Source organism: Megascapheus bottae, chromosome 13 (genome assembly GCF_031878675.1).
Source record: "Megascapheus bottae isolate mThoBot1 chromosome 13, mThoBot2.hap1, whole genome shotgun sequence".
NCBI lineage: Eukaryota > Metazoa > Chordata > Mammalia > Rodentia > Geomyidae > Megascapheus > Megascapheus bottae.
Window position 1 is genome coordinate 16,348,823 of NC_143521.1, and position 13,388 is coordinate 16,362,210.

General features: G+C 41.7%; 1 protein-coding gene across 10 annotated transcripts in view; it reads right to left on the reverse strand.

Moving 5' to 3' along the window:
- The window catches only part of Septin11 (septin 11), a 98,139-nt gene that overhangs the window by 8,106 nt on the left and 76,645 nt on the right, over window positions 1-13,388 (reverse strand). Inside the window, exons 8-11 of one of the 10 annotated variants that reach the window (XM_090343384.1) lie at window positions 9,694-9,826; window positions 8,006-8,193; window positions 2,527-2,591; window positions 2-672 (exon numbers count right to left, since the gene is read on the reverse strand). In XM_090343384.1, coding sequence (XP_090199510.1) covers window positions 2,570-2,591; window positions 8,006-8,193; window positions 9,694-9,826 — 343 coding nt within the window. In that variant the 3' untranslated portion in view covers window positions 2-672; window positions 2,527-2,569. The other 9 variants (XM_090343381.1, XM_090343382.1, XM_090343386.1 and 6 more) reach the window with 9 other exon arrangements.

The following is a 13,388-nucleotide window of genomic DNA, read 5'->3' on the forward strand; positions in this document are numbered from 1 at the left end:
AAATAAAAACATAGTATCAATAGGACACTCCAAAGAAAAAATAAATTGCAGCCATCTCTGTTCATGCAGTATCAAATATTAAAATAGAAGGAAAAAAAAACCCAAACACCAAAACAACCCTCAAAACTACCCAGGTCTTATCTTTGTGGCAGGGAGGTTCTGATGGGACCATTTGAAATGCTCATGGGACAGGGAGGTCAGGAATCCCATGAGTCACATGACTCAGAGAAGGAGGGTGGCCGCTTCAGGTAGGGTAGGTACATCTACCTCAGGTGGGGCACATGCTCTCTTGCACCCACAAGTTCTGGGATCAGCAGCTTCAAGTACATGACAGCTAAACAAGAGGGGTCCAGCACCAGACTTGGCTTTGGGCCCAAGTTCTCTTTCTCACTCAATTTCTCTTCCTTTTAAGGAATATCATTAAGTATGATGAGTTTTGGTGATGACATCACTTCAGTAGTGGTTCTGGGCAGTGGTTTGTAAAGACAACGACAAATACAAACAGCAGTGCAATCAATATATGACCCAGACTTTAAAAGACCGGGAGGCGATGGTGGAAAGGAGGTAACTCTTCCCCAGCACGTGTGGACACACAGCTCCTGCTCTTCTAATGCTCTGTGTCCATTAGGAGAGACTGGGGCTTGTCAACAGGATGGCTACATAAAGAAGAAGCTACAGAAGAGAAAAGAGAAAGATTCAGACTCAACTTCAGTTTTTAAAGCCTTAAAAAAAAAAAAGTGCTTATCTACCATAAGCGGAGAAAGAGAGCAGCAGTGTCAGCGGATGGGATGCTGTCTCTAAGTGCAGCTGGAAGGGTGCCTCCACCAGGCACCGGGCCTCCTGGGTCCACAGGTCAGGTGGGGGTTGAGGTGGGGGAGGGTTGCAAAGATGATGTTGAGCTACAGGACACCTTAGGGAAGTGTCTTGCAGAAGCTGAAGCCACCCAGACAGCAGCACACTGAAGTCCCCCATAGAAAGCAAGAAGACAGGAGATATTACCACTGCTATTTCTTTGACCCAATATGACAAGCTCATGTGTGTACATATGCAGACCAAGCAGTGACTAAAAAGAACTCACAAAAGGGCACACAAAACAACATTTGGGTAAAAATATATTTCCCCCGCTTGAAGTGTTGGCACTAAGTGATGATATATGCATAGATTACTTGTTTGCCACTCTTAACAGACACCAGACCTGGCAGTTAGCCAGGCGATTACTTTCACACTTGAAGAAATAATGATGCTTCACACCAATACAATTACTTTAGTTCTTAAAAAAAAGACGTGTCTAACATGCAGCTTACATTTATGACAATTCTTAACACTGGAAGTAGATTACACAACAGTTTTAGAAAAAAACACATTGGTTATTTTCAAACAGCAAAAATGACAAGAATCTACAACTACAATTTAAGGCATATCAGAATATTTTAAAATCAAGAAATAGACAAAAGTTCTAATGCTGTTCACAGCTTCATTTTCAATTTATTTTTGAAAAATTCCCCTTTATACCTACATACAAACTAAGCTTCATAGGTCATAATGCCTGCTAAGAAGTTATCAGCATCACAGATGTGTCTTGCCAATGGAAACAGGACTTTTGGAAAGTGACAATCCAGACACTGGCACGTGGCAAAAACCAAAGGATCTGATTGGACAGTTCTGGGAAGACCACACAGAGACAGCATGACATGTCGGGGACAGCAAAAAACCCACTCCAACAGTTCTACCTGTGAAACACTTTTGACTTTGTCAAGAAAATGAGGCAACCAAGTCTGTTTATGTGAAGTGCACAAGATACAGAGAGTTAAGTGTTATTGCTGGTGATTTGTGAAGCAAGGAAGGAAGATAAACTCACAACTAACATCACCTGAAACAACTCCCGTGGTTGTGAGATGCCCTTTTGAACAAAACCTTGATTGCTTAATATAGACCGTGAGCTTAGAAAACACAGTCTCTATAAACTGCCTTTTCTAGCATGTGCTATAACACATCCAACTGCTATAGGTATCTGCAGTCTAGAAGAAGCAAAATGATGTGGAGGAGGCTAGCCAGAGCTAGCTGGCACAAAAAGGTGACCAACTGTACAGCTGGCACCAAGAAGAGGCCACTAAACTAAGATCCAAAATGCAGGGAGGCGGCCATAAAGGCAGCCTGGTATACTGGCATACAAGTGTTCCTTGGTTTTTGTTTTCCTTGTTTCCAAAAGAGGACAAGAGTTTCTCATTTTAGCTTAGTTTTCATCAAGAGAATCAAGGATCCTCTGGTAACTAGTGAAGTCCACAGGCTGGGAGCAGTGATGTTTCACATCCACATTTGAGATCAAGAAATTGAAAGACATACAAATTATATGAAAAATATAAATGGGACAGTTTCATAGGTATACTCAGCTTAAAAAAAAAAGTCTACTCAAATCATTATCTCCTTATCCCACTCCAAAAGAATGGAAAAAAAAATCACCATCCCAATGTTTCCTCTCATGTTAAAGTCAGAAAGATCTCAGAGGTTTCTTCCTGCTGTACTTACATGCAAAGGCGAAAGCACATCCAGTTAGGTTTGAGGGTATCATTTATTCCGTGCAGAGCCAAGGACTACTGTGAAAAAAGGCATAGATACAGAAAGAAAAGAGCAGCAATAACAAACTAAACAGGGCTGGGGAGCAGGGTGGAAAAAAGTTTCAGAAGCAACACATTAAAAAAAAAAAAGGGTCCATGTTTCTTTAGACTTTTTATTCCTTGACTCTCCATTTTGCTGTGAAAAATTTAATAAAAAAAAATCAATAAATCTTGGCATCAAAAAGTCAGCTGTATGGTTTATATTCCTAGGCTCATTTTTAAAACCTTTTAAGGATGCAAGAAATAGAATTGAAAAAATGCGCTTTCTATTACCAGGCACAAAAAAATGCTCACACAAGCAGGGGTTGGAACATACAACACAACTTTTCAAGCTTTTGTGCAAGCGTCCAGGAGCAAATGCAGCCCATGGTTAGAGTCAGCATGCCATCAACACTTCCTGCTCCACAGCTTACTTCAGACCAGAAATATTTTTAAATCATAGGCAAAGACAAAAATGCTGTATGGCTCCTTGACCAAGTGAGAATCTCCACCATTGCATCTAATAGTTTCTATCCCAGTTTAAGTTCACCTCAATGAAACTGATTCCCCCAGTTGCTTAAGGAAGCCTAAGTCAGTTCATGAAAGACCCTCTCTTCTTTCCTGTCATGAAGACAGGATGAAGAGGGAAATAATCTTTGCCGGAGCCAGATTCTTTTTTTTTTTTTGGTAAGAAAAGTTTTACGTTGGGAGAGGAAGGGAAGTGCAATACAGTCTAGCCTGTTTCTGGGCCTGCTGTATAACTAGGGGCTGTCTGAGGGGAAGCACTGGATTCATGAAAAGGATATCCTTTGAAGGAAGAAGAAGATGACAGAGTTAGGAAAGATCCAGTGAGGAGTGGAGTGGGCACTGTGCAGATGAAAGGGAGCACCAGAGAGATTAAAGATGTCCTTCTCCAAACAAACTGGACAGGTAGGACACAGCCCGGCATCTAGTTGAGGCCCCCTGGGTGAGGTGGGGGAACTAGTCATAGTCAGGGCGGGAAGTGAGGAAATTCCCTTAAGACGATCACATCCCAGCAGAGTATAGAAGTGAGGTTTCATTTCGACTCTTTCTTTTTAAAAACCAAACAATAACTTTGACTTGGGTTATGCTACGTTTCTTCCTATTCTACCTTAAAGTCACATGGTCCTTGCAAATATATGCTGATAACACAGGGTTCACAGCAAAATTCCCATTGGAAGTACTTGTGGCAATGTTTCTCACGAGTGAAAACTTTCAGTGGAATCAGAAGGTGCTGTTCCTCAACCCAGAGAGTGAATGTAGGTTTTAGTTTTATGAAAGGAGATGTGGGACACCTCTCTTATTAAGGTTTTATAGCCTGACCTTTGAGACTTGTGATTTGTGAGAGGGATAAGGATGCACTGGTGAATGTGAACTTAATCATCACTTTCTTATACCAACGGGGCCAGCTTGGAGAGGCAGCGTTCAGATGCAGTCTTGGTCCCTAAGAGGAGCCAGTCTGAACGGGCCACAAGCTCAGGCCAAGTAATGCAAGCAATTAAAATGAAACATTCATGCAAAGGTAGAAGATATCTGCAATGCTTACCCACCGTTCTGCCTAAATACAAAATCTGCCTTGGTTTGCGGTAGGTGTGGAGAAGAGACAGTGAACTCAGGGACTGTGCGATCAGTTGTTGTCATGGCTACTCGGGGTTTTAGTTGAGCTGCTGAGGCGGTGAGAAGTTTTCACGTCAGACGTACAGGTAGCATTTTACCCCACTCTCCTCCATCCAAAGCGACATACAAGTAACAGGCATGCTTCCTGCTGCCATTCGGAACAGGCATACAAAGCAAATCATTGGCTTGCCAGAAATAAGAGTCCAGCTGCACAGAGCAATTGCTGTTTGCTATTTCCTTGTTCTATGGTTTTCCACCACCCGACAACATTCAGCAAAATGAGTTAAAGAGTTATTGGTGTTGGGGGAAGGGCAAAACAATCAAATAAAACAAAAGGACAAAGATGGCAGAGATACACGGTTACTGCAAAAGCAGGTGAGTGCGGGAACATCCTTGGCTGGCCAGGCTTTATGTGAAGCTTGCACTGCAAGTTAAAAAACAAAACAAAACAAGTTAGAAATAATAATAAATTAAAAAGGAAAGGAAAATTAGGAGAGCCAGCACCAGCATTCAGTGATGGTGACTGCTCATGCAATGATTATGAAATTGACAGAAATCAAAACCAAAAACTTGAGTAAGCTATTCCACACAACAGCAAAAGCAAACACTCCTGAATAAAAGAACACATGGTTAGCTTCCATTTGCACAAATTTGGAATTCACAAGTGACTTCTTGAAACCACCCCATTTACAATGGAAAAATGCCTTTTGTTGTTGTTTTTTTGTTTGTTTTTAACTACCATTATTGATGGGATATCACACTGGCACTCAATAGGGACTTCATATTCCACTTCTGAGCTGCCAAAGGAGTCAAAGAATAAATACCTTAAAAAAAAAATCCCTATTGTTTGGAGAGGTTTAAAGTAGCTTGGGAACTGGAATATAGTGAATGGAAGACATGCTACTGATCTAGTTGGGAAGGAAAAGCAAAGAAGAGTCATCTTATGGTTACAGTTACAGCAATGCTGAGCATTTCCCCCTTTCTTTGGTACTAAGCAATGCCAAACACGAGATCTACACAGCTCATTTTAGACAAGTCCAAAAGCATGCAACTTTATGCTTAGCAAAAAAAGAAAGAAAAAAAAAAAGGTGAGTAGATAGTTCCATAATCTGTACTCATTGTGTGACAGTTTTAACAAGGTGAACTTCAGAGCTTTCTATTGAGACTGATGGACCTTCATCAGCAAATGCCTGCAGAAATTGGACAAGCATCTTCAGGGAACATAAATTGTGTCCACTGAATAACTAACCCTCAGGCAGTCCCACCAGTGGGACAGCCACAAACAGGGAAAGTGGCTTGGTGGCTGATAAAATCCAGCTAATGGCAAATACCAGGGTTAGTCTTACTTTGCAATTTTAGGAAGTGTTAGCTACTCTCATGCCACTACAAGTCAAGGACAAGTATAAAGCCTTACCTATGTTCAAAAAAGGAGTGTGCCATTACAATAGAAAAAGAATTTAAAATTATGAGAAAAATTAAGTTAAGCTCGGAAGTGGAAGCACAGCAGGTAAACCAATAAGCATCCTTTTATTAATATACTACCTCCAACGAAGCCAGCTCCCCAAACACATACGTGGTAGGTAACTGGAACCTGTTCCTGCTACAACTATGAGGCAGAACCTTCCACTTCTCTTCAAGGTGCTGTTCTGGTTGTTCTGGTTACTGTCCTGTGGTCTCCTCTAACAGAAACTTATGATAATTATGGTAATTTTGAGAGGTAACTACAGGCCTCCAGTCGGCTTTTTCCTTCACTATACATATGGAAGTGTGACATAAAAAAATACATGCCATTGTCATGTGTAGAACTGGTGGCTACTGTGAACTATGTAATGCTACTAATAACACAGGAAAATATATAAATAAGCTAACATAGAATTCACACAGACTTTATATAATGCAATATACAATGGTAAGGCCCAGGATAGGAAGAAAACATTCTAACCAATCTAGAAAGGCATGGAAGAAGTTCCCTGAACTGGGAAGTTTCTTACTAGATGGATTATTTTTTAATGCAGCATAACTCTAATTGACCCTGGAAATTTGTGTTGCTTAAAGGCACATCCAGTGCACACATTCTGTTAACATTGCTGGTCTTTATAAACATTTCAATTTTAAATTGTACCTTTTATGCACTTTAAGGTAAGAAAACCTAGACTTTGGGTTTCCTAAGCTGTGAACCAGCACCTCTTTCTTTCACTCACACCTTATGGAGAAACGTGCGCATTCACACACACGTACACACACCTATTTCTACTTTTCCCCTGGGTTTGTTTTGTTGAAGGGTTCAGTGACAAATGGCTTTTACTTGTCTTCTCTGAAAGAGTCGCTGTAGTCTCTGACTCTACGAGGGAAATACTGGCATCCGTGTCCATTGGTCTCCCAGCATATAGCCACTAGTGTTTCCTTGAAGTAGGTTATAATCTAGGCAATCATCTCTGTGAGAATGAATCCAGTATTAGCAGATTTTGAGCTCCTGGACACCTTTGGTTACTTGCATCCATACCAGCACCAATTAAAATCCCTTCTACAGAGACTGTTTGTTATTGCTTAGAAAAGTTGCCTACTCCTCTGCTGTCTTGACACACTGCCTACTGTCTCAGAGCTTGGGAAGTCATAATGTATGAAACATAATTGAACCATGCTGTAGTTGGTCCAACGGGTGACATCTCTCAGTTCCACACGAGTGAATCTGACAAAGTTTAAGGTACATCAGCACTGTGCTTGCATGTCCTTTCTAGTCCCAAATAGGATTATGCACAAACTCCATGTTGTCTGCCACCATTCTAGAGAATGTCCCTGCCTGCCTGAGTACCAGCATTTTTGTTGTGTACTTAGCCATTCACTTTTTGTCGAGCACCATGGCACTAAGAGATGAAGAGCAAGATTCATGAAACAAGTCTAAGGGCTGAAGAGCTGCCCTAAACCACAGAAGTTCCCCAGACATGAGGGAGGCATCCGTAGGTTCATTACGAGACCACCACAGAAGTGCTCTCCAGCTGGCTCCTCCTCATTGCACTTAATGTCACCCAGCAGCTGCACTCTCTGTTCTTTCTTTAAAGCAATTCAAGGGAAAGCTTCAGATTGCAGGGGGATCTCAAGAATGCTCAGATCTCCCCTGGGCTCAGACAGCTGCTACTGGAGTGACCAACTCAGGAGCACAATCTGTCCCTTTGGCACATTCAATCAAGGCCACAGTTTAACATGTTGTGTGTGGGGACAGGTGTGTCTGGAGGGTTGGCAAGGGTGAGTCAACCTGATGGGCTTTGAGCACATTTCACAATAAGACAATCTACCATCTTGATAAATTCAGAGGAAAACCAATGGCCACGCACAGTTTCTTGTGTGTGCTGCAGTATGGGAAACAAGATTGCTAATGACTGGCTTGCCAGGCCTTTCAACAGAGTAGAAAAGCCACTTTAACAATCATTACTTAGGATCCTCTTTACCAAGTGTTATGAGAATTGTCCTCAGAGAAACACACTCATCTTCTCTGAGAACCCTAGTGTGGTGCAGAGATGCTAACGGTAGATGACTTCAGTCCTCATTGCTCGATCAGCTCAGGTAAGCTTTATAAATTAATCCTCGGGGACCCTTTAAAAATACTTTTAAAACCTTTGTCATCTTTCCTTCACTGTACAGAAAAATACTGGCTTTTATATTTCTGCTAACAGACTCGTTTCTAGTCTGTCAATAGGGGAAAAAGTGGGAAAGTAGACATGCAAGAGGAATGAATCATTAAGAGGTCCCCAAGAGGAAGAGTGACAGCTGCTTACTTTTTCTTATCCTTGTCTTTCTTGGTCTGCTGGGCCCCGGACTGCTGGGCCTGTGACTGTAGTAACTGGGCCGCTGCTTTCTTCTTCTGGAAGTTGTTCACCTCTTCCTCCAGCTCCTTCTTCTTGTCTTCCACTTTCTTCTTCTCTTCTTGGTGTGTTCTCTTGAGAAGGTCAAACTTCTCATGAAGCTAGAGAGAAAAAGGGGAAGACAGGCTTGGTGAAGGGAGGAAAACTATTACCAATATACAATATACACTGTGCTTATCACTTCCAAAACAAAACATTCACTGAGTGGCTACATTGCTTTAAGTCAAAGGTGAGGTGTTCTTTTGGTAGTGTGATTAGAAAAACAAGCTAAGATGCTTAAGAGTACCTGCCCTCTGCCCTCTGAGCTTACGTTTCTGTGACTCTAATGACAAATCCCCTCTAGTGATAAAAGTGGTTATGTCTAGCCTATTTATTAACATGTATAAAATACTGTTATCTACATAATGTTATGCATATATATTAGCTCTCTCTATATTTGCCATGTAAATGATGAGATGTGTTGAGTCCTTGACAAGTGCAGTTTTGTTTCTTTCAAATCACAGCAGCAGGGCGAGGAGTGTAGCTGATGGGGAGAAGGTCTCCCCGCCTCACATGTATGAGGCCCTGGGTTGATCTCCAGCACCAAATAAATAAATAATCAAAATCAAAACCAGAAGGAAGAAGGAAACAACTGCTAAAGTTCTCCAAGGCCAAGATTTGCCACTGATAAGCATCTTATGATTAAAAGCAAACTGTCCCAAAGAAAACAGCCAACATGACTGGGAGGGGTGTGGGGGGAATGGAGACATGAGAAGGTGTGAGAAGTAATACACCTACTACCTGGCAGATGTAACTGTAACCCCTCCATACATTACCCTAACAATAAAAAGAAAAGAAAAGAAAAGGTCCAGGACAGATTACCTGTCAGCCAACAGTAACTGACGTGTTCTTGTTCCTCTCAAGTGGTAAAGACACAATAATTTCTTCAAGACAGAAAGACTGAAGGACTGGTCAACCTGTCTATAATGGGGACATAGCTTTTATCACCCGTGCCTCTGGCTCCTTGTCTACTTAAAGCTAAGGTACTATCTGTACACTGTAGCTGAAGATGGATGAAGACATACTAAAGTATTGTCTTCCCCTGGCTGTCATGTAATATATCTCTTTTGTCTGTCTCTTACTATTTGGCATAAGAGGGCAAATGGCAGGCCCTCACATACAGAATTCCTAAATTCCTGTCAAAAATGACCATTTCAGGCCCTTTATTGTTTAGCCTGTTGAACTGGCTGATAAATTAGGATAATAATAGTCCAGTCCTAGAACCCCGAATTTCAGTTTTCAAGACCTATAAACTGAGTGAGTACAGAGCTCCATACACTATATGACAGGATCTAGAAATCTAAGATGTACTACTACTGTCTTGGTTTTACTACTAACTTGGTATCCAACTACAAAATTCACTGCATCTTTATGACTCTCAATTTATCTTTTGTAAAAGGGGGAACAATAAATAATATGTGGACCATTTGTCTTGCTGGGCTGGTAGGCCACTCTCATGGTACAGAGGACACCTGGGCCATTAAGATACCTGCAGAATGTGAAGAATTGAGGACACCATTATCCTAGGGGCATACCTATCTCTGGGGGCACAGATGGTTTACCTCTTTCTCAGCCTCTTTAAGTTCTGCCTCTTTTTCCTTCACCCTCATAACGAACATTTGTCTCATCTCTTCTTCTTTCTTCTGCAGCTCTCCCAGGAATTCATTCCTTTTGGCTTCATATGTCTCCTGAAGACTATTCAAAATCCATACAGAAAGAACAGGTCATGAAATTATACAGTAAGAAATTTCAGTAACTAATTATACCATAAAAAATTTCTACCCCTCTGCTTTGAAACAATAAGCTATGGATGACCATTTTACAACTCAAATGCAATGGCACTGCTTTGTTTTTATGTATGCTGTGATTGAAAAGACAATCAAATCAAGATCCCACACAATGCAGCAATAAAGGCAAGTCACTAATGACCCAGCTCTATTTTCTATACATATTCATAGGGAAAACATAGGCTGAAGACACAATTCAGATGTTGGAGGGATGGAGACAGTCCGGTATGTGCTGGAGTCAGAGAAAGGGATGCGATCCCGGCCCCACCGGCTGACCCCCAGTCTTGGGAAGGTACAGCCTCTAACGATAAACATAAAATGTGTATACAATGATACTGACTGTCCAAGGACGTGATTATATGAAAATGATATGTAGGAAAAGTAAGCATTTGACATAGAATAAGTGCTTAATAAATGTCCCCATCCTCCCCTCATATCCTACCTGCCTCTCATCTGAAAGACAGACGGAGTGAACAAATTATAAGAAACCGCGTGGAGAAGAATATTATTTTCATCTAAAATCCCATCTTCCTTCTGTCTACTTGAATTGAGATCCCAATGTTTTCCACTGAATGCCATGATCTCAGCTTTATCCAAAGACTTACAGACAAATCACCATTGGTGACACAGCCAAAAAGACACACCCTACTTCCCCTCCATCCTTCAACACACACACACACACACACACACACACACACACACACACACACACTCATTACAAAGAAAAATCAGCTGATATTTTATGAAATGCTGTCTTTCACCTCTGTTTTACACATGCACACTACTGGATTACCCATCTATCATGTCTCATGGACCAAATTCATCCCAAGGGCAAACCACAAATTGGACGGTAACCGAAGGTGTTCCCAGGCACCCTACAGAGCCACCAGTCACACCTGCCCACTACAAAGGGGGAAAAGGAAATGCAAGTAGAAGAACACAGGTGCACATAGACACAGATCTAAAATGGACTGAATAATTGTGTTACTTGGGATGATTACAGTTCCAAAATTAATACCTATATTGGCTTATGAGAAATTCTGTTCTCAACATATGAACAATTATGTGTTTTAAGTTTCCTTTCATATTATCTACTGAGATAAAAAATGAATCAGACAATGGGTAAGGCTGATTAATAGTGAAAGCAATATTTGGACTTCAAATTTAGAGCCCGCAACTACTAAGAATTCTGTTGTGTCAGAATTGCCAAAGGCAAGGATGGCTTATCCTTGCTATAAAATTTTACAGAAAAACTCAATTACTTTTAATTTTAATATAAAGAACAATCTTCCTCTTGTGACTAGCAATAGAGCACCTTTTATAGAAACACCACACACGGGGCCGGGAGTTTGGCCTAGTGGTAAAGTGCTTGCCTAGCATGTACAAAGACCCAGGTTCAATTCTTCGGAACCACATAAATAGAAAAAAGCCAGAAGTGGTGCTATGGCTCAAGTGGTAGACTGTTAGCCTTGAGAAAACTCAAGGACAGTGCTCAGGCCCTCAGCTCAAGCCCAGGACTGGCAAAAAAAAAAAAAAAAAAAAAAAGAAAGAAAAAGAAACACCACACACACACACACACACACACACACATTGCAGAGACTACCACCTCCTTCTAATGGAAGGTTCCAGAGTCAGAGACTTGGCTCTTGCACTCTCCCTTCAGGGACCTCACAGTGCATCACGCTCTCCACCCTGGTAGCACATCAGGGAACCACTCGTCCCTATGTTCATTCAGGACAAAGTCAAAGTCAAAGTCTGTTGTTCCTAGGTGCTTACATGGAACTCATTTGCTAACCACAGCCAACCAGTCCTTGGTACAAGAACCTACTAGACTAGACTAACTTAGAGCCTCTCAGATTTGCTCATCACAGAAACACTCTGAAGACACTCCTAGAGACTATGCCCGAATAATACTACCCCAGTGGTGAGAAATTCAAGATAACTGCTTTACTCAGTTCCACTTTCTTGATATACCTATGCAATCCAATCCAATCATGGGTCTTGATTAATATGTTAAAAAATAAAAAGACTGGCTGGGAGTTTGGACTAGTGGTAGAGTGCTTGCCTAGCATGCACCGAGTCCCAGGTTCAATTCCTCAGCACCACAGACATAGAAAAAGCTGGAAGTGGTGCTGTGGATCAAATGGTAGAGTGCTAGCCTTGAAGAAAGCCCAAGGACAGTGTTCAGGCCCTGAGTTCAAGCCTCAGGACTGGCATTAAAAAAAAAAGACAAAATACTAGAGGGCACTACAAACAAGAGTTAGTGACGAACACAGAATGTGCATACTGGATCATGAAAAGAGAGATTTTCATTTTCTGTGTTTCCTCCACAGCTACTGTGCCCAGTCTAGAAAAGGTCTATGGAACAGTTGCACTGACATGAGTCTCGTTAGTAGTTTTGACAATTCTGGGCCAGAACAGGAAAATGGGCTTCTTGGTTAATATCATTATATTAGAAACACAATGATATGTATCATTGTTAATAATATAAACCAATTCAATTCCTTAGTTATAGCGTTTATCCTAGGGTGTGAAGCTGTGTGTGTGTGCGCACACACACATACACACACGTACATGCACACACGCACATGCTGGAACCAGTACTGGGACTTGAACTCAGAGCTTTGTGCTCTTGTTCTTTTTTTTGGGGGGGGGGGGTGATCACAGGGTTTGAACTCTGGGCCTGGGCGCTGTCCCTCAGGTCTTCAGCTCAAGACTATCACCCTACCTCTTGAGCCACAGCCCCACTTCCCATTTTCTAGTGATTAATTGGATATAGGAGTCTCATAGTCTTTAATGCCTGGGCTGACTTGAACTGTGATGCTCAGATCTCAGCTCCTGAGGAGCTAGGATTACAGGAATGAACCATGGCACCCAGCTATGTGCTCTTGTTCTTGTTCGCTCTACCACTTGAGCCATCCATCCACTTCTGGCTTTTTGGTAGTTAATTGAAGACAAGGGTCTCATGTACTTTTCTGTCTTGTGTAGGTTGACTTCAAACCATGATCCATCTCCACTTCCTTAGTCTCTAAGACTACAGCCATAAGTCACCAGCACGTGGCTTCTCACAGGATTCTTATGGAGCAATTTCCATTTGGCAGGAAGCATCCACTCCTCCATTTATGGCTGTAGAAATATGAGCATGAGAGAGAGGTAGGACTGGAACTCAGCCACCTCCTTCAGAAGGGAGAGCTCTGCCCCTGCTCTGTATGGCCTGGTAAACCAAAAGCCAATAGGCAGGCCTCAGAATTCTAAATCCTACGAGAATGGTAATTACTAGGCACTCTCTGTGAGCCAATGGGTTCTAAGTCTAGGAGACTGGTATTTTGACAGGAGGAAAAAGCAGTTTGGGCAGGGACTACTATAAAAAGTACCATGGGCGTCTCAAGAGAAAAGAAGTTCCCAAGGATGTTCTTTACTGAAATAGAAGGTGTAATCCAAAGGTTCATATGGAACAACAAAAGATCTAG